This window comes from Ceratina calcarata, unplaced genomic scaffold (assembly GCF_001652005.2).
Source record: "Ceratina calcarata isolate Rehan_Ccalc_2016 unplaced genomic scaffold, ASM165200v1 scaffold178.2, whole genome shotgun sequence".
Taxonomy (NCBI): Eukaryota; Metazoa; Arthropoda; class Insecta; order Hymenoptera; family Apidae; genus Ceratina; species Ceratina calcarata.
Genome location: NW_017139212.1, coordinates 736,890 through 758,634, shown reverse-complemented (window position 1 = coordinate 758,634; position 21,745 = coordinate 736,890). Strand labels below are relative to the sequence as shown.

The window sequence follows — 21,745 nt, the reverse complement described above, 5'->3', positions numbered from 1 at the left end:
CAATATTAAGTAAAAATTCATGATTTCACGTATGAAACGTACACACGTTCTATTTATATATATTAGTGTTTTTTATACAAATATTATACAAACTCTTTCCTCGTTGGACCTTGCTATTACACGATTTTCATTTCAAGAACATGCACCGTAGACTTAACGATAAATACCTATACATACATATGTTACTCCTAAGTAGCACTTATTCAGCCTTATAGTGTTCCTACTATTAAAATGCGACATTCGATATTATGCAAAGAAAAACGATATTTAATGTTCGTTGTACGAAGCGATGCACAGCCTCAAGACGGTTTCTAGCCGTTTAAAAAATGTTTTTGGATTCAACAACATTCTTTGCACAGTTTAATTTCCCCTTCATAAATACGATGGTTCAATGTGGGCAGATGAAGGTAAATCAGATTAATCGTTTGTTGCTAATAAATTATTTAAAAAGTAATAATGTCCTGTAAAACTGCGTCTTGATGATCAAAGCCTGTGTAATTGTATATGAAATTCTAGAGTAGATGAGTTAATTAATGTCGTCTTTCTAATAGTACCATCCTGTATTCGGAAGGATGTTCCATTGCCATTTAAATCGTCTTTCTAAATCGGCAATGGAGGATAATCACCGATTTCTATAGAACACTGGATAGTGGATTTTTAATATAATTAAGAGTGTCACTTAGTCTTATACAAATAACTAAATACTTCCCTTGAGAATATTTCGAATATAAATGATGCTGGCATTTTTATTTTACACGATTCTTCACCAAAGAAAGGAAGTAATGGAATTCGCGGCTGAACTTTTCGCTTTGAGAATGATAACGTATAAGTGATAAAATGGTGTCTATATAAAGTGAACCGCAATATGTATTAGTGACATTCGAGTATGTAACGAGCTGATCATTCCAATCCACTATCCAGTGGTACCAGTGATAATAAGAATTTATTTCTTCTCGGCCTTAGAATTAAGCTTCGATAAAAATTCCATAGCCTGATTGTCCCCTTTCCTTTGTTGTATCGCTTGAATTATGTCTGTACCTAAACATACATCATTAAATTAAATCCAATATAAGCATAAATTTTATGAAATTATAAGTAATTTAATACGTACTGTTCTTTGTTGGACGTGAAAGTTTCAGATGAATCTGATCGAGAGATTCAATCGCACGATCTGGTCCCGTTTCAGGAATATCACTGAACGGCAGGAAAGCTTCTGCCATGAATCTGGATCTAAGGAAATCCTTATCTTTCAGCTCGAAGACTACAATCGCATTTTCGGTCGCTCTCTGCTCGCTCGTTAGAGGACTGAAAATTTTACATAATTTTATTACTATAGAGTCTAACTTTTACATATATTTTTATTCTGTGTTAAATATTCGTATCTTAAATTCTTTTGTACTAAGTATTTTGTATTAATTCTATGTTAGATATTTCTTACATGGTGAAAATTTCATCGAACAGGGGATACAAGTTTTCCTTCTGCACGTGCGTTTTAGGTAATTTCATGTCGGCGAACTTTTCTTCCGGAAGCAGCTTCACCTTTACGTAAGAGTCACATGTGCCTGAAAGATAGAAGAAAATGTATTATTGTCTGCCTCTTGCTTTGCGAAAAATACTAAGACCCCATGTGGATTCATGCACAGTGAAAAGTGACTATCAATAATTTCAGCGGATCTCTTCAGTCTACAAGATTTCATAATTTGTACAACATTTAACACAACGAATAAAAAAAATAACGATGCAAAAATTAATTAGAAATCATTCATTGTATATCATCAGGGGAAATTGTCTGATACTTGGGGAAATATTTATTCACTAGCTACGAGTAATAATTTATTTAATATTCATGCAGATCTGAGAGTCGCGAAGGCAAGCAACCGGATATGAGAGATTCTAAATTGGATGAGGAAGAACGTGTATCCTTTTTTTTTACTTTACGTCCACGTTTACATACTTGTCTTCCATTCTTTCAGTCTTTGTTTAGATTTTGTATGAAGCTTGCGCTTGAAAGTAGAGACCTTGCCTACAAAATCGAAAAAAAATGTCATTCTCCTCGCTACGAACCAGCCGCTCGTTTCCGTCGCCCATTACAGCCGAAGAAGCAGCGAAGCATTTTAAAACGGAACTGAAGCTTCCATTTCAATATATTTAATTTTCGCGTTTTAGTTGAAAATAAAATTCTGCCTTTCATCTACCTAGGCGTACAGTTTTTATCAATTAATGAGTAATCGTGACGGAGAAATCGATGTGATTACGTAAATATTTGATGCACAGTTAGGTATTGCATGCGTCATTACTTCGTTTATTGACACGTTTAAATATTTACCAATACCCACGCACGTTTCGACTTTCTACGATTGACGTATAAATTATTTATGCTAGAAACACCCCAGATCACGTGCGGCAACATTCATTTAACCTTCGGCCATATATTTATAAATTTAGAAAAGTAATCACATCCATTGGTCGAAATTACCCACGCGAAAGCTATAAACATTTATTACCAAAGATGTTATTTCTACCATGCATCTTTGCATCGTAATCCTTCAACCTCAGAAATATTTTTTTTGTAAAAAGACTGATCACATTTTGTTTTTACTTACCATTGCTGTCGACCGGCCGCAGTTTCCTCGCGTTCAATATTTGAATGTTCAAAGAAGTATCGACGAACTGCGCTCTGACGGTGATCTGTCCGTATTCCGATTCTTCTAGTTCGTTCTGCTCCTTTATCCGCTCGTGGTGATAACGATGAATCAAATCGGCAGTTTCTAAACCGTGGAGCTCCAAGAGATACTCGATCTTTTCCAAAACTTTCACGTTCGCGACCTCGTCGGCTCCAATATTAAAATAACGAATAAGGGTGTGCAACGTGCGATGAAGATTCGAGTAAAAAGACGGTGGTCTCCTTTTCTGTAAAATAGACGTACACTCTTGTTAACTGAATGACATCGTAAATTTCTCAGTTTAATGAATTCGTTTTATGCACCTCTAGATTAGAATGCACTAATTGGTACAACGTGTCTGATATAATGTCCCAAATTACGAGCAAGATTCTCTCGAAATTATCTTCGTTGAGATTGTCGTGCAGGGTCGACAAATTGCTATCTAAATATTGCAAAAGACGATCCATGGAATTGCTGGTCGTGTCTATCAATTCTGCACCCTCCATAAGAAATCTGAACGCAATTAAATAATGGCATCAGTGTCATCGAATAATAACGAAATAAATAAGATCAACGAGTATTGAATATTATATAGACACCTGTTCATTGCAGGAGCCATTTTATTCGCCACCACTTGCAAGAGTTCTATTATTTTGTTCTTAACAGTATCCGTAGCGTTGATGATAATCAACTGCAGCGTTTGTTGGCACCTGTCAGCGTCTTCTTGAGTCTTCTTCTCTGCTAGAGCGTCTACAATTTCCTGGAACCCTAAATCGTTGGCCAGAGGCTCGATCGATGTTCTGATGTAGTCGATATTGTTGATCGCGAAACACCAAGCTGTGGAAACGTAAAACCTCTTCTCGTACACGCTGCTTTCGGACAGTTGCTCCAGTTCTGTCGTCAATTCTGCCTTCTTGGCCATTTTGTCCGCGTACGCAATTGAACACTTGCATATGTCCTAAAAATAATTATAATATTAGACACAATGAAGATTACTCTTGACCATCTATTTCATCTAAAATTCCATTATATTTTTATATTTAATATATTACATATTATTATTACTATTTACTTTTTATATTTTATATATATTATCTCATTTTTAATCGTTGCATTATTTTATTATTACATATCAGTGGATTTTACAAACCCTTGCAGAAACAAATAAATAATCGAGCCATTACCAGAGAATTTTATTGATTTAAAAAAATGCTTAAGTAACTCACGTCTATAATTTTGGCAACGAAAGTGTAAGAGCCCTCGACGTCGGGCCAGGCGAGCTGCGTCCAGAAGACTTTGATTTGGTAGAATATCGTTAACGTGTCCACAGCGCTCGAGCTGTACTGGACGGTATTGTCGACTGCTTGCAGTGTGTCGAATTCCACGGCTCTGTCGATTCGTTTTAACGCTTTGTACACCGCTATGTCAAGCCAATGTGCCACGCCAGCTTTGAACCATTCGTGGTAATTTTGCACTTTCATATCCTCGAGCTGACCCTCTGCGCAGAGTACTTGACCCAATCTGAAAAAACATGAATACGCTTCGTTACAAAAAAAAACATTTTTTTCTCGCATTCTATTAATTTTATTGTATTATTGTTTTAATTTTCGACTTACGTGGCATATCTCTGCAATGCCAAATACATTTCGAACAATGTCGTTCCCAAATTCAATTCAACGTCTGCGTGTTCGGCTTCGATCCGCTTCAATCTCCCACAGACGTCTTCGGTAATGATCATGCACAGGTCGCTGATCCTCTTCTCATACATTATGTACAGACACCTCGCATACGGGAAATTGATTCGTCTAAAGTGATAATACAGTTGGTACAAGTGATAATACATATATCGAAGGATTTTTAATTTCAACAATTCTCGAAATTCTTACTTTATAAATAATTTATCGTAATTATCGATGGCACTCTGCAAGTCCGCTCTAATTAATTGTATCACTTTGATGTGCAACTTCAGTGCATCCTCATCGGATTCGCTTTCCGGGAAGTTATTATTCAATATATGATCGAACCTAAGGAAGAGATATACATTCTAAATTATGTAATTCACTTTTGTTAAAAAAATTGTTAAAAATATGCTCGAACCATTCGGCACCACCCTGTTCAACCGTGTATTCTAAGGCTTGCATAATGCTTAGCTTCTCGTCAGGGTCTGGAAACCAAGGGTACATCTTTTCTGGGAATAGGTTCACGTCCTCGGGAATGTTAAGGCACGAAACGGACGACAGTATCCTGACAAACGTACAAAATATCCACGTTCAGACACTGAAAGTCGTCCCCAAATTATTTGAAAAATTGTTGATTACCCCAAAATCGCGGAAAGCTGTGTCATAGTGTTTTTGTCACCAGTTGTGAGCCTCCTAATTTTGCGAATGCTGTTTAGACACGAATACAACAGTTTCTTTGTGGCGTCATAGAAGAGTCTGGTTTCGTCCATTGAGAAGAGGCTATTTTCCATAGGCCTCAACAAGTCCGTCGCTAATTTGTTGAACACGATGAAATTTAACGGATGCTCTTGATGAATCCTCGCATATTCTATCCATTGAGCCAGGGTCACGTCTCTCGCTAGCAAACCCCGCTGGGCGCTGTGCTGTAGGAGAAGCACTTCCGCGGGTGCCGACCACCGACCGCACCAACAATACTTCTCTATCTTCTCCGTTTCTATTTCGTACAATAATAACACTCGGATCAAGTGTCTATGTTCTTGAGCAGCTACCTGGGCATTGTGTTCAGCACTGAACGCCAGCCTCAGTTTCACTACACCGCGTCGTTTCGATTTGTTCTTCTTCTCGAGCGAGTACCACATCGTGTGACCTGTGGTGGGAATATCCTGAAATACGAAAAAAAGAAATGAATAAAAAGTTGAAAATTAGTTTTTTATTTTAAGCATACCTTTAAAGGTATCCGGCAACGACCGATAAATTCGTTGTCGTGGCTGCCGGTGGTTGCCGTGACTGCAATTTCTTTCGCCAATTTCACCAGCCCCCGGACGCCCTTCACGTCCTTTACTTTATTCATTTTCTCAGGAACTGTCTCAGCAGCATCGAAATCCCTTTTAAACAACAAAATATGAAAATTCTCTCCGCGAACGTTGTTAAATGAAATATTTATTTATTTACTCTTACCATACTTCCAAAAAAAGTACGTCGTTCTCTGAATCTTCTAAGGGTCTACAAGAAATTTCTATTCTTAATCTTAATTCGATTGAACAAGTGTTTCGTAGGGAGTCACGTTTTCATGCTCTGGCTTGAATAAACAGACGTCTGACTTACAATTCGAAGTGCTCTTCCCATACGGGACTCAGCGTGGCTGTTTTTACTGCTGTGTTGTATCTTCTTGTAGGGGCTGACTCGAGGTAAAGCGCACAGAAAGGATCGCTTTTCCCGTTAGAGTCTTTCGACACGAGTTCCTTCGCTTCGATCACTTCGACGTTTAAGTGCATTTCCGGTGGCTGTACAATATAAAATACTTGATTTCACCATAATTAATAATACAATGGTTCCTTTAACGCTTTTAGTGCCCATGAGTAAATAAAAAATACTGACAACGAGATAAATTGATGTAATTTGATAAGATTTGAGATGTTAAATGTAAAAATATATAAGGATATGTATACATAATTGTGTGTGTATTAATATATAAAATTCTCAAGCCCATTTTGTCTTGCTTACCGTTCAGTTATACCAGATTGCATCGAAATGCTGATGGAAATTCGTGACATGATCTCGAGATTATTTAGAATTTTTTAATAGAATTTAATTTTTCTAATTTGATATCATCAGTCAACATATACTAACGCGACCCGAACGGAAAGTTTAGCGTCAGTCTCTGACGACTGACATGGCACTTAACGTGTTAATTGTATATATCAATATATATATTAATTGTATATATGAAAATGTATATATTATACTAAACATGAAAATTTTCCAATAAATGGTAATTTCAATATCAATAAATTGTCTGGCACTAAAAGAGTGAAGAGTAATGGTGAAATTGTCACCTCCATGTTCTTCGTTTCGTCCAGAACCCTTTCGTGGGTTTCGTTGTCGACTTTGAAGGCATTTTGGAGATGATTCAAGAGAGATTCCTGTCCGCATTCATTCGAAACGTCGTAACCGATTTGGTGCTGGGTCATATAAACTAGAGCAGCATAGAGCTCCTCAATCTGTGTGCAAAAGACAATTCTTCAAATCGACTTTAATAGGAAATCGACAAGGTGAACAAGTTTCTATTGAATATTCCGTTGAAGAATAAAATTAAATAAATTGCGTAGCAGGGAAATTTTCTTCGAGTCGCAATCTTTTATCATAATTCTTATGGCTTCTTTGTTTTTCGCGGATGTCAATAATTAAGTTATCGTGCAAAGCAAGCGAAATCGGATTGCGTCATGAGTAATTGTAGCATCTGTTCTAGTGGTAAGTTCAGCTGATAAAGCGCACGCGAGAAGATTTCAAATGCGATTCGCTCGTGTAAGCGTTGTGTCGCGTCGCCCGAGGTACGACATTCATGGTTCAAAGTTCTCTCAGAGCATTGAGACATGCCTCGATTGGACAACTGGCGACAAAATAAGGTATATCACATGGATAATTTTGTTTACTTCCATTGTCGACAGATGAAGCACTGTTCAAAGAGAATGGTCTGTAAATGTAAGTTTCGAAATACTTCGTCTTAGATTTAATAAAATGAGAATCATTAATTTTGATAACACATAAAAAATTAACACATGCATATTTATTCCTAGGGAGAGTTCAAAAATTAAAGGGGAAGTGTTTTGATATAAGATAAAAATTTAAGTGCCTGTCTTAGTCTCAATTAAAAATAATTCCTATCTTCCATTCTTCAATCCTATTTCTTCATAGGAACACATAAATTAATCCAAGAATTCTTATTGTTAGAAAGATTTTAATCGAAATCAAAGGGTGAAGGTTTTGACATAAGATAAGAAACTTTCTGTCTAATATATCAATTAAAAATGATTCGGAATCGACTTACCGTCATAGCCTGGAGGAGCGTATCGGTCCTGCGTTTGAGTTCCGCTTTAGGTACTCCACGGAAGGTGTTCCTAACCCGATTAAGGGTGGACACCTTCAATTGTGGATTAGTGCTCACCATTTTCGATTCACAAGCACTATCTATTTTTCTATCACTCAAATTCTATCCAGACACCACATCGCACTACGGTTTCGTACATTCCATATCCACAGAAAATCTGAATATATTCGATTTTCTTCTACATCACTTCATCCTTCGAGGAACACATTTTACACTTGGACCTCCAATGATTGAACAATTTTCTTCTAAGCACGATTTAGAAACAGGAATTCTCGACTGTTTAAACAAGCACTTGAAATTATATGGAAAATAAAATTTTACAACCACATAATTAATTGCGGAGCATTTAAACTGCGGATGGTTTTGAATATCTTTAGAAACTGAGTTGTTTAAGTAGACAGCTGGGAGAAATGATAAACAATGCCTCGAAGGTGCTCCGCGTGTGACGAGGCTCGAACTGTTCGAAAAACGGGGAATCGAAGAGCGTAGTTGTACTTTGTCAGCCGAAGATGAACTTAGTCGACCGCGACCTTTGCTATCTGGCCTACGCATATTTATTCGGCCCGTACATATGCTTAATCGAAGAGAGGCATCTAATCGAACAAGGAGTATTGATTAAGGCGCATTGTATGCTCTGAGTATGAGAATTACACATTGAACTTTCGATTGTACAATAACATTTTTTAATTCGAAGGATTTAGCTACTTTTATCACAAATACTACGCAGTGGAATGTAAATAAGTCGATGTATATTTTATTTTAAGCCTCATTTTATAACCACGCTTTGTGAGCGTGAACAGCTGAGCAGGAAATTCATTTCGTTACGAGTGTTACGATGTGTGAATGAATTTTTTACCACGTTCCTCATGATATTGACCTAGTTTAAGTGTCTACTACAAAACGACTTCGTCTATCTAACGAATTGTACTATCCTTGTTAAAGAGGAGTTTGCGAACTTCTCTTACTTTCTATTTAAAAAGCATAATATGTATCATTCATAGTGAATATAGATATTTAATACTTGTTCATTTTTCCTGCTCTTCTAATATTATTTCAAAAGAATTGTTCCAGTAAACAAGTTTACTTAATACCAGAAATGTTAAAATAAATTCATGTAACCGAAACGGATTTTTGTAGCTAATTTACAATTGGTCTAACACAACTCAGTTTTCCTCGTTTTATCTATGTAATGAATTATAATTTTACAATCCTGGCTAAAGACGAGTTTGCAAATATACTACTTTTTGTTTAAAAAAATCATATAAATTGATGTGTTGCTTGTTCATTTTTCTTGCTTTTTTAATATTATTCCAAAAGAATTATTCCAATAAACAAGTTTCCTTAATACCAGAGTTGTTGTAACTTAAATGAATTTTCGCAGCTAATTTACAACTCGCATGACACAATTCATTTTTCCTCTTTTTGTCTATGTAATGAATTATAATTGTACAATCTTGGCTAAACAAGAGCTTGCAAATATACTACGTCTCGTTTAAAAAAGAATATAATTTACAGTGGATACATGCTTGTTTATTTATTTTTGCTCTTTTTTTAATATTATTCCAAAAAAGTTATTCCTGTACTTTATCTGGTACCGAAAATTCTGACATGACATGTAACGAATTCTTGCAGGTAATTTATAACCAGCCCACAACTTCACAATTCACTTCTCCTGGTTGCGTAATTCACCAGTTGGAAATCGTTAATTCCGTTCTTCGGGTATCAGGCAAATGTCTAAGGCTACCGCTCTTTTTTTAGCGCTTGTTTCAATCGACCTCTCAAAAGGAACGCCGGGAACGCAACAACCGAAATAGTTGCTCCTTCGTTCCTAGTTAGGGAAAAATGTTCGAGGATTGACTCAACATAAAAAACTCTACTGCTGAAGTCTTCCTAAAATTTATTTTCTTTTTTCCTTTCATTTAAACAGAAGAATAAGTGAAGCTAAACAAACACATACGTGATGATTAACTGTTTGTATGAGAGATAGAAGATCAGTTTGGACCAGCAGATCAGTGAGAATCGTGAAAACTGGGCCATAGCCTTTAGCATCGACTACGTATAATAACAGTTGCCAAGAGCAATTGACTCTGACAATGAAATTCCACTTATTTGTACGCATTCTGTACTTCTAACATTGGCCTATTGGTATAATCGATCGATATTTAATGCTGATCAAACATTTTCTCAAACTAAAAATCAATCGTTAGAAAGATAGAGCTATTTCCTGTTACACAATATCTTAATCAGATAATTAAAAAGGTCAATGACAAATCCGTTAATACGCCAATGGAAAACACGAAGGAAAGACTGACATTGGCTTTATTGGAATAATCCAGCTTGTAATATTTAATGTTAATCAAACATTTTTTTAAACCAAAAATCAATCATTAAAAAAGGAAGAGCTTTTTTCTGTAGTAAAATTTTTTAATTAAATAATAAGAAGTTCAGTGGTAAATTTGTTAATAGGCCAATAGAGAACTCGAAAGGAAGATTATTATTGGCCTTGTTATAATCGAGTAATTGAACAATATTTAATCCCAATGAGACATTTTCTAAAACCAAACATCAATCGATGTAAAAATCATTCATAAAAGAAGAGCTGTTGCAAAACATTTTAATTACGTAATGAAAAATGGTTCAATGCCCAATCCGTTAACAGGCCAATGAGAAACGCGAAAGGAAGGGAATGAATCTGCACGGAGGGAAACTATGCCGTATCCTGTTTGAACCGACCTACGGGGCAAGTGCAACCACAATGCGTGTATGTATGTTCGCGCAATTGCGCCCAATGAAAATTGATATACCACGACAATTAGCTGATTGACCGAGGAAGCACGCGTAGATGAGAAACATCGTCGAGCCGACCTCCGAGGCTAGGCCCGATTTTCGAAATACATACGCGCATTATGCAAGTTTGTCTAGATCTACCCGCCCACGTACGCGTCGCGCCTATTTCGCCGCGGAAACCAATTAATTTAGGAAATCGCGAGCCCCTTCATTTATTGCTATGGACGTTGGGAGATCCTCACTGTTTCGAGATTTTAATACAAATAATATTTTATGAAACCGAGGAGAAAAGAACCTCAGATCAATTAAGAGATTGAACAGGTATTTGATAATATTAAAGGATGTTATGAGTAATACTGAGGTGATCAGAATTTTTAGGTAAATTGTTTCATTGGATTTCGATTCATGAGAATTTTTTTCTATATTCTTAAGGCAGTATGACAGTTTTTAAGAATTTCAGATATTTTTCTGATATTTCTTTCTGTGAATTCTGATAAAGAACGAAACCACGCGGCTGACAGTCTGCCAATTTTTTAGACTACAGGACCGAAGACGATTGCCCAAGTCGGTCCTCGCGGTAGGTTTGATTTATTTTTATTACCGCGGCGACTTTTCGATGAGCGACCATCTGTGCCTCAATGGCCAACAAATAAGACACAATCGGACAATTGCCACACAATACGTCTGGTTATCCTTTGGAGCGGAAACCGCGATCGCCGTATCCCGGCCTAACGAATCTGATCAACCTCGCATACCTTCAATCTTACCGTTTCCGGTCACCTAGAAATTTCTCAACCTATCACTATTCACCCATCAACTTTAATAATAGAATAATCTTAATTGAGAGTTAGGAAAATAATTAGAAAATTCAGTCTGAAACGTTTCTCCACTCACTGACATAATCCGAAGTCCTGTTCCTGTTTTATTTGCACACAGCTTTTATTTTTCTAAATTAAAACCTGTTTGTTCTATGTTGAGTAATTTATTTTTAAAATTAATTAACATAATTTAGAATTTTGATCACCGGTTCCTTCGACAAAATTGTCGAATTAGGAAATATTTGTTGAATTTCGAGTCATTTTGATTCACAATTTTTCAATCACTGGAAGTGTTCAAAACGAAGGGACGCGGACAGGATAACGGTGGTGGCTAGTCAGTCTGAAAGGAACCTGACGGAGGCGAGTAGCATACTGCCAGGAATAGACGGACCGAGAGATCAGAAGTCGTCGCCGTCGACGTCGACGATTCAACTAGCGTCACACGCTGGCTATGCTACAAAACCAGAGTCGCGTTTCAAATTGAGCTTAACTGCTCATTGAGCTTCGAGGATAACACCCCGCGACAAGTGCGGGTGTGCGAACGCGTATCGGTGACATAATTAATGCATTCACATGGTCCCGTTCCCTCTCCATACTTCTCTCTTTTTGTACCTTCGCAGCGAATCGAGGGATTGGAATTGTTTTCAAAGATAACGCACCTGACTAGGGCTGGGATCACATACCTCGCTAATGGGTTCGAACTCGAACTCTTCTAAATACTTTTTAGAAACAGAAGCCCTAAGTGTAGTCGAACCTACGTAAGTTTGTATAGTAGTTTCGAACTTTTTACAAGTACTTTGGAAGTAAACGGAAGTAATACTTAGTCGAATAAATTTATACCTAAATTCTCCGATCTTTCTATTCATTAGTTACATTTAGTGACTTCAAAATCGTCTAAAATGAGGGTCAGTTGCGTTCTTATCTTGTTTTGTATAAAAAATCTTTAGACGCTTTGTATATTGAAGGAAAGTAGAACTTCTACTCATAATAGAGCATTCAATTGATACTGCGAAGCCGATATCTTATTAATATTCCACAACGTATTACACTATCATAATTCAATGGAATATCGAAATAAATAATTAATTAAATGATACCCAGAACTAGTTAGTTAATATTCATACAATATAGTGCATCAGTCAAGTTGATGAATTTCTTTCTCGACATTTTAATCATTAGGCTGTGGATGTTTATGCAAATTCCTATTTTCACGAATAAAATTAAAGAAATATATAACTAATAATAACTTTCTTAATAGGATCGCAAAATTTCTAAAATTTTGTACAGTGTTTTTTTAATGTAATATCTAGCAACTGTTAAAATTTCAATACTTTGTCACTGTTTTTATGTAAGGGTTCCTTAAATGAAACAGAAAATTAAATTAGAAGTGCTGGACAGGAATTAAATCTTATCTTGTCCTTCACAATGTATGACTATCTTTGATCATTTATCCAGGACACTTTCCCACGTCTTCGTTCATCTGCTTCTTATAACGTCTTCAAAGAGCGTTGCATAAGCGTAAAACGTTGTTACTGACCGAACAGGCCAGCCCTTATTCATGTACTGACGCAGTCAACGTTATCAAAATATCCTTAGTCGTTCGATGACGCGTCAAAAGATGCATCCGCGTGTATCGATAGTATCCCAAGTCATTTTAATCTCAAGACATTGAAAGGTTTTGAAGTTCCGCGAATCCAAGAAAAGAAACACTCGAGAACTCCGACGTTCGGCTATTCAGATTAACAAATCTACTCGGAGCGCGTATTAGATCGACGATTTTATAGTCTATTTGACGGTGGCTAAAATACACTATGACTATTTGAGAGCTGCATCAAATTTTTGAGAGCAGATTGAACTAAATATTCGCAATCGATAATATATACAGGTTTAAATATATTATTTAATGAGCTCCATCAAATTTTTTAGAGCAGATTGAATTGGATATTCGTTATATTTAATAATATACATCGAATATTCAATCTAATCTGCTCTAAAAAGTTTGATGGAGCTTATTAAATAATATATTTATTATATTTAAATATATTCAATTATATGTATAATCAGAGAAACTCAATAGAAACATGTTCACAAAATACATAGTAAATAATTGCCACTCACGTTCCAGCCCATGGATTCAGCCAAGAAATTCGTGGCATGCTCGTTTTCATCCCTGTCGCTGTCGGTTTCTAAGAGTGCATCGACAGGCTCCTCGATGCTACTCTCCTCGCTCAAATCGTCCTCCTCTTCCGCTTCCTGGACCTCATCTTTTTTCTTTGGAAGCGGTCCTTCCGCCTGTTCCTGTGCCCGCACCTTCTCGGCCAACAGCGTGCCCAGATTTTCAAAGAAACCACCATCAGACTCTTGAACTCTAAAAGCAAAACATAAAAAGATGAATTTAAGAAAGAGCAATCTTCGTGTATCACTGTTTCCACGTGTACGAAGATTACACAGAGCGAGAGGTTAAAAGTGATAGATGAAGTATGAAACTCTCGGGATAAACGATAAAGGCTGGTCTTTCCAAGCTGAATTCTTTTGCCAAGTTCGTGCGGTGTTATTGCGATGTCACATGACTTCGGGGCTCCGACACTGGTCGTTCTCGCTAATTACGCTAAATAGGAAGCCAATAGAAACCGCCGAGTGTATAATGGCTCATTCTTACAGTCAGTCATTAGCAGTTTCACTACTTCAAATTTTCATATCAAACAATTGCATTATTAATGAAGCCCAAAAAAAAACGCAATGTGATAACAGATTAAAATACATATTTGCATAAAAATGCAAGCAGCTACATTCAATTCTTGGTAGAATCCTAGATTTTTTTAATTCTTAACATTTCTGTCGTACAAACAAAACAAAGTGATGCAGAAATAGTATCGCTGTTATTGATGGAGAAAGTTGCCAACTCTGTTTGCGTGGGACGCAGGCGTTGCGTTACTAAGCAACCAGCGGTACAACACACTTCTTCACCTTTTATGAATGAAGTTGAACGCAGCGAATTTCCAAAAGAATCTCGCCGTGGTCACCGGCTTCGTTTCCGGATTTTGCCACATTCGGGCAGCGGCGATCGCGAGGTAAGGATGCTGCTCGTCCAGCTTTTCGAAATGCGCCATTTTTCGAATCTCCGTCCTTTTGAGCTCCATCAAATTTTTTAGAGCAGATTGAATTGGATATTCGTTATATTTAATAATATACATCGAATATTCAATCTAATCTGCTCTAAAAAGTTTGATGGAGCTTATTAAATAATATATTTATTATATTTAAATATATTCAATTATATGTATAATCAGAGAAACTCAATAGAAACATGTTCACAAAATACATAGTAAATAATTGCCACTCACGTTCCAGCCCATGGATTCAGCCAAGAAATTCGTGGCATGCTCGTTTTCATCCCTGTCGCTGTCGGTTTCTAAGAGTGCATCGACAGGCTCCTCGATGCTACTCTCCTCGCTCAAATCGTCCTCCTCTTCCGCTTCCTGGACCTCATCTTTTTTCTTTGGAAGCGGTCCTTCCGCCTGTTCCTGTGCCCGCACCTTCTCGGCCAACAGCGTGCCCAGATTTTCAAAGAAACCACCATCAGACTCTTGAACTCTAAAAGCAAAACATAAAAAGATGAATTTAAGAAAGAGCAATCTTCGTGTATCACTGTTTCCACGTGTACGAAGATTACACAGAGCGAGAGGTTAAAAGTGATAGATGAAGTATGAAACTCTCGGGATAAACGATAAAGGCTGGTCTTTCCAAGCTGAATTCTTTTGCCAAGTTCGTGCGGTGTTATTGCGATGTCACATGACTTCGGGGCTCCGACACTGGTCGTTCTCGCTAATTACGCTAAATAGGAAGCCAATAGAAACCGCCGAGTGTATAATGGCTCATTCTTACAGTCAGTCATTAGCAGTTTCACTACTTCAAATTTTCATATCAAACAATTGCATTATTAATGAAGCCCAAAAAAAAACGCAATGTGATAACAGATTAAAATACATATTTGCATAAAAATGCAAGCAGCTACATTCAATTCTTGGTAGAATCCTAGATTTTTTTAATTCTTAACATTTCTGTCGTACAAACAAAACAAAGTGATGCAGAAATAGTATCGCTGTTATTGATGGAGAAAGTTGCCAACTCTGTTTGCGTGGGACGCAGGCGTTGCGTTACTAAGCAACCAGCGGTACAACACACTTCTTCACCTTTTATGAATGAAGTTGAACGCAGCGAATTTCCAAAAGAATCTCGCCGTGGTCACCGGCTTCGTTTCCGGATTTTGCCACATTCGGGCAGCGGCGATCGCGAGGTAAGGATGCTGCTCGTCCAGCTTTTCGAAATGCGCCATTTTTCGAATCTCCGTCCTTCGAAAGAAAAACACAGAACCCTCTTCTTAAACTCGGCGTCGGAGACAAAACAGAGCACAGAAGACGACGCACAAGACAACGATTGATATTTTTCCTGCGAGATGGATGGAAAATCTTTGCGCACTGATCGCACAAGGACCAATTTGTTCACTATTATTTTCAAGAAATAATCTTCCCAAGATGAATCGGTTTGCGTTATTTGCAAGGAAGAAAGACGCCAGACATAATTATGTAGATTGATACGTTAGATTAAATTGATTAATCGTAGTTGCAACAATCCTCCATCACGTACTTTTGCAAATAAATACTCTTAATCACAGAAACCGACGAACTGCACAAATAGAAAAGGAAGTCTCTTTAACAATTCCACGATTTTATTCACATATAACGTTCGGTTCACTTCACTACGAGATTTGATCTGCCCGCAGTAGAATAGGACACTGATATACAAACGTGTTAGCCGTGGCATGTCTGACCAAGAACTGCTGGAGGACCCCAGGAGAGACAGAAGGAAGTAGGAGGCAGGACGCGATATCCCCGTCAATAGACATTGAAATTTTCCCACAGTTTAAATTATTATTTACCAAGATCCCCGTCATTACTTCTAATATCGTACGTAGATTCTGTCTCCAAGACGTAACTTGAGATTACTTAACTGACCTACAAACCGTAGTCAATTATAATTGCAAATAAATATGTAAAATATTATGTGTCGTAACAATTTTCTTTATTATTAAAGAGTGTGGAGGTATTTTATGTTGTAACGCGAGAATTGTCTTTATGTTACAATCATGCTAATTATATTGCAAAAATACTATGATACCTAAGTCTACGTTTATATAACAAAATATGTTATATAGCGAAGTTACATATATTGTTAGAAATGCAGGAAGTAAAATGTTTTATAACAGATTTTATGTTGCTGTAAGGAATTCGTATAACATTTTGCACCTCAGTATTCATAACGACGTGAGACGTCGAGGACACTAGCAGTGCTTCTGTAATTTCATTGGCAGAACAATGTACGGCTGAATAAAAATTCTAGGTACATCATTATTAGCTCGCAAATACAGTAGCAATGATGTTCTAGCAGGTTGACAGAAAGATATTGAAATGAAGTTTTAATTACATGAATAAAAAGTTTCGATTTTAACTAATAATTAATAAATCAAGTTGGAATGATATGCCATTCGATGCAATACAAATAAAAAACGACTGAGAGTTACTTAAAGGTTGAAAATCTCTGCCAAACTCTAATTCAGACTGATAGGAATGGAGGAAAGGATTTTAGCAAGTGGAGATTCTTTATTTTGTAAATGCGATTGAATTATTGTAATGAATTGTAGAAATTCGTTATATAACAATGTTTTGTTATATAGATGTAGCTTAACAATGCGAGTTTAATGGCAAGTTACCAACTGTTTGATCTACCGGGCTATACCTGAATTAATAATTACTGAACTTCGCCATTTACTCTGCCTATTATTAATAAATTGCAACCACTGTGCTTGGAATTAATGATTTGCAGGAAATGCAATTAATAATCTATAGGGAAACGTGACTCACGTGAATCACGTTTACTGAAACCACTGAAAGAGATACGTATAACGAGTAACAGTCATATTGACCGCACGAATCTGGATTCCCCAAGATTCTATTTCAGATTTCAAGGAAGTCTGTTGTTCCAGTTTAAAAAAATGTATTTATAACTTCCAATTGTTTTTAAATCGGACGTGTGTAAAGGAAGTAAAATGAGTTGCGGAGCAAAATAAGAGGAGGTAAACCAGCCTTGCGTCACTTTCAATTTCTTTATTTTCCCAGCTATATGCTATTCTTCTTCAAACCGATGTCTTTTTATTTTTAACCCGAGTAGCGGGCACGTGATTCACCGTGTTGCATTCCTCTTCTCAGCACGCCGCGAACATCGACACTCTAAAATACGTTCGGGCTTTTTACTTTTGTCATTTCACGTTGCAGCCAGACTGTTGCAAGCTTAGCTCTAATTAGAGTTTATGAAACAAGTCCGAACGAATACAAACTTTCAAGTAACAATAAGTGATAAAGAATTTGATTGGAGTTATGAAATTGAATTACGATAATTTAGGAATGTCACTTTATCTGAGATTAGAATGTTGTCTGAGGGTAAGAGGTGCAAGGTCTCCGATGATGTAACTCGGCCTTCACAGATCTCAATCGTTTTATTTTCAAAACTTAAACCGATTTAATCCGCCTCGCAATTAGACTTCGCGCTTGACTACGTATTTTCATGTTTTCCGCTTACGTTCACATTATAATTTGCGAATCTTGTGAAAATGAAAAAAAACATGATAGAAGACCTTCTACTTTAATACAACAGTTTTTCTTATGCTTATGGTCCTAGCAATGTGAATATAATAAATTTTCTAATTTCTGTTCACACCATAATTTCTACTGGCTCAATAATACATATAAAATTACAGAAAGAAAAATCTATATCCATAATCTAAAAAATCTCTTTTAAAATGTCAATTTTTAATATAAGTGAGTAGCGATTTTCTCGACATTTATTATTCTTTAACCCATTTTAAAATGTCCATTTCTAATATAACTTAGTAAAGAATTCCTCGACATTTATTATTCTTCAATCTTGTTTTAAAATGTTCATTTTTAATATAACAGGACAGAGGATTCCTCAACACTTATTCAACTTCTGTTAAAATGTTCATTCCTAATATAGTTGGACATTCACCTACGGTACTTCTGGCCTCACGCTCGTAATCAACTCGTTTTCCTTATTGTCGATGCGTGTACAACGAGCAGAAAGAAGGAATTCCCGGCGCTTTCAATGACGTATTCACCAATCTAGATTTCTCGCTGACCCATGCGAAATTGAGTCGCTTGGGGAATTCTGCAGAGCAGATTCACGACTACATTACAATTACAATTGTTAATTATTGCTTTATCTACAATCTATCACGATGCGCGAAATTATTGTTACGTCTTACAATTTTCTTAATTGCCAGCAAATGATCATGAGAATTAATCTTCGTAAAAGCTTTCAAACATGATCATTCTAGCTGATTTACATATAAAAATGAATAGATAGTATAATTATGTGTTGAATATGCGTTATATACGACGGCTTTGAGACACATCATAATAGTTTCCTTATTTGTATTACTATTCTTGTGTCGGCTACGCAACACCTGAGACATCATAAAAGAATTAATTAGCACCGCGTACACGTCTCTCCCATTACCGTTTAAGGAGACCGCGTTCAATACAACAGTCCAGTTTCTACCTCGTCTATACAATTCCCAAGATATATGTATTCATGAGACGAATTCTCCTTTGTGTTTTTTATACCCAAATCACCGCTTACGTGACATATTTGAATAACACATGAGCACTTCTTTCATCTAATACATATTACTACAGTAATTAAGAGGTTTTGTTTACAGACAAAGAAAGCTTGCACATACATATAGTCGATAAAGAGTATTTTCAAAATCAGGAAATATCATGGATAAAAAAAGAAATAGGCCGAAACCAAGTATTGTAAATGAAATATTATACTTAAATAGTGATGAATTTAATAAATTAAGTGTTTAAAACCGACTGTGCAATTTTGATTTCCAAGATTCAGGCACTACTTGTGAAAGATTCGATTTTTTTAAATATCGAAGTACACTTTTATGAATTTTCTCGAATCTTGTAAGTACTCATTCTGAGGTTTGATATCAGTTTAAATGATACTGACGCAGTATCTATTATTTTTAAAAAATAATGTATACGGAAGTATTCTTCATCGTTGATCATCCGGACCTTCGTAATTAAATAATTTCCGCGGATTGTGGATTATGCGACTGCATTTTCCGCACACTTCTGAATATTCACTCTATTATACAGGGGGTCCTGCAAAATGTGTGATGAGTTTTCGTACACCGCGGAGCCTTTCAAAACGCGAGGCCGGGTTCCGGCAAACGCGCTGAACCTGCCTCGCGCCGGCCCTGGTATGAAGTAAATAGTCTTCAAATATAATCATTGGGAGATTATTGTTTTTGAGTACTAATCAAAACCAATAAAATGAAAATTGATTATTGAACTTGGCTAGATTTGTGATTATATACTGAACGTGATTCGATTTCTAGTATTAATAAACCATAGAAAGTTATGATTTCGTTATATATTGAGCAGTTCTCATGCCAATGATTGTTCCATGGCATTGAACGGCAATAAATCACGAAAAGACGACCTTGAGTCACGGATCTCAGTGGCCGGTTACGTATTCCCGAGACCCGGTGCAGCAATTCCACTGCAGATGTTCCGTGACTCGAATTAGTCTCATTTTATTAATAGCACGCAAGCAACGCGACGGAGCATTCTAGTTTGTAATCTCGCGAAGTACAGTAGTACACCGGCGTTGACTTAGCGACATAAACCGGTGAATCACGTGCTTCGAACCGAGATGCTGACACGGTGTTTACATCACGAATTTTTGAAGAAAGATAAGTTAATTGTTCAGAAAAATGTCGAAACAGGAAGAGGCGTAACCCGCCGTTAGATCACCTCCAACCGTTTTTATCCCTTGCAATTCGCATTGGCAATAGCTGTGAGTCATCATATTGACGCAGACTCTGACTTGAAGTCGCATTTACATCTGAATGATTCTATGAATGGAGGCAAGTATTTTCTCCTTTCTTGCCTCGGAAATTGTCCCACTTTAAAGAGCTATAGCCAAGACAAAACCAATCGATTCGCCGAGGCTGCAGTCCTCCAATCCCAAAACGAAGGAAACAAACGTTCTGCGGATCGGTTTTGTATCTCCACACCAATACTTGATTAAATGATTTATATTAAAAATATGTTACAAGAATCTTTAAAACGTGATTTTTATTAAACCATGTTAATTTGTATAAGCGTTGAATAATTATTTGCACAAGTACATCCGAGTTAAATAAACTGTGAGTAATATTACAGACGTAAATTAAAGCTGGATTTTGGAGTCAGTTAAGCAATGCCCGTTCCAGTTGTTCCACTCTCTACCTTGCCTCGTGCTCCGAATCCTCTTGCTTCTCCTTTTCCTTCGCTTCCTTCTCCGTTACGATCTTATGGTAGAAATCCTTCCACATCGTCTCCTCGTCCATCCTGTCAGGTGTATTCTTCACGGTCAGGTGAGATTCACAACATTCCTACACAGACTCTTCAGAGCGCGACTCTTGCTTCCTGTTCTAGAGGCGAACGTCACTTTTCTAACGGTACGGAAGCCGCGAATCGCTCATCGCTATTAAACGGTGCCAGAAATTTGGTGAACGGCTCGACCTTAACGAGCCGGCAGGTCACTTCGAGCTCACAGCAAGTATCGTCGCAAGTAACACGCCTAGCCAATCCATACACTAACGCTTCCAGCCAGTAGAGGGCGGCTGCTTACAGACATCAATAGTTACTTTCTTAAACTTATTTTTGCCACTCTTTTGCCCTTTAAGAAAGAAAAAGATGCATATTTTCTTTTTTTAATTTAATTTAATTGAACGCAGTCGTAGAATGTGTTCCATGTCTGTTAAAATGTCGGATGGAATCCATTGGATCCAAGGTCATAGTTGGTACCAAAATGGCTTAAGCTCTTTTGATGGCGCCGTGAATCTTGAATAGTATCAGTGAGTCAACAATGACAGATGAAGCCTGTCATCGTAATGAGATCACGCTGTTTGTGTATCAGGTGCACTCGAGAGGAATTAGTAAATCGTTGCCAACGAATCATTTTCGAATTACAACGGATGATTTCAGGCAAAAGTCATCAAGTGTCGTTGACATTCTGTTGGAAGTCGATGATCCTTCGTTTGTTAATCCCGATTTGTTACATTTGTACGTTGAATCATTGTTCATTGGCGAATAATATAAGTTGTGAAAAATAGAAATTTAATTATTCACTAAATAATAATGAAGAATAATTTTCAATGAACGATTGAATCAATTCTTAATTAGAAGAAATCAGATTTAATTATTAACTCTTCATTAAAGAAAAGTTTTAAAAGAAACTTCAACGATTAAAATTTAATCGTTAACTGTTAATACG

The 21,745-nt window shown here is 36.8% G+C and overlaps 2 protein-coding genes across 12 annotated transcripts; both read right to left on the bottom strand.

Annotated features, from left to right (window-relative positions):
- Nucleotides 1-16: 16 nt before the first annotated feature.
- stac (C2 and C2B_Munc13-like domain-containing protein staccato) lies at nt 17-14,454 on the bottom strand. 11 transcript variants are annotated; one of them, XM_026810814.1, is made up of 18 exons: nt 14,303-14,454; nt 13,454-13,703; nt 6,679-6,843; nt 5,948-6,126; nt 5,801-5,845; nt 5,568-5,727; nt 4,982-5,505; nt 4,761-4,907; nt 4,550-4,687; nt 4,280-4,468; nt 3,890-4,184; nt 3,263-3,621; nt 2,987-3,176; nt 2,604-2,910; nt 1,955-2,023; nt 1,439-1,562; nt 1,112-1,305; nt 17-1,038 (listed from the first exon to the last, which is right to left on the bottom strand). In XM_026810814.1, exons 1-18 carry the CDS (start codon nt 14,443-14,445, stop codon nt 944-946), a joined length of 3,573 nt encoding a protein of 1,190 aa, XP_026666615.1. In that variant the 5' UTR covers nt 14,446-14,454; the 3' UTR covers nt 17-943. The 11 variants fall into 11 exon arrangements, with proteins under 11 accessions (XP_026666615.1, XP_026666618.1, XP_026666620.1 ...); XM_026810817.1 differs by lacking the exons at nt 13,454-13,703; nt 14,303-14,454 and adding exons at nt 7,671-8,021; nt 11,273-11,776; XM_026810819.1 differs by lacking the exons at nt 13,454-13,703; nt 14,303-14,454 and adding exons at nt 7,671-8,006; nt 11,273-11,776.
- A 175-nt stretch (nt 14,455-14,629) lies between these two features.
- Nucleotides 14,630-21,402, bottom strand: LOC113463862 (uncharacterized). Its single transcript, XM_026810830.1, has 3 exons — nt 20,716-21,402; nt 15,529-15,687; nt 14,630-14,929 (listed from the first exon to the last, which is right to left on the bottom strand). Exons 1-3 carry the CDS (start codon nt 20,814-20,816, stop codon nt 14,647-14,649), a joined length of 543 nt encoding a protein of 180 aa, XP_026666631.1. The 5' UTR covers nt 20,817-21,402; the 3' UTR covers nt 14,630-14,646.
- Between the last annotated feature and the right edge of the window lie 343 nt (nt 21,403-21,745).

Excerpts from the sequence above, each read along its gene's own strand:
- LOC113463862 (XM_026810830.1), bottom strand. The coding sequence starts at position 20,816 with ATGGACGAGGAGACGATGTGGAAGGATTTCTACCATAAGATCGTAACG. Across the intron at positions 15,688-20,715 it reads GATTCGGAGCACGAGGCAAG|GACGGAGATTCGAAAAATGG; the intron begins GTAGAGAGTGGA and ends TTTCTTTCGAAG. Across the intron at positions 14,930-15,528 it reads TTCAACTTCATTCATAAAAG|AGTTCAAGAGTCTGATGGTG; the intron begins GTGAAGAAGTGT and ends TTTTGCTTTTAG.
- stac (XM_026810814.1), bottom strand. The coding sequence starts at position 14,445 with ATGGCGCATTTCGAAAAGCTGGACGAGCAGCATCCTTACCTCGCGATC. Across the intron at positions 6,127-6,678 it reads ACGAAACGAAGAACATGGAG|CCACCGGAAATGCACTTAAA; the intron begins GTGACAATTTCA and ends TATATTGTACAG. Across the intron at positions 4,688-4,760 it reads GAACAGGGTGGTGCCGAATG|GTTCGATCATATATTGAATA; the intron begins GTTCGAGCATAT and ends TCTCTTCCTTAG.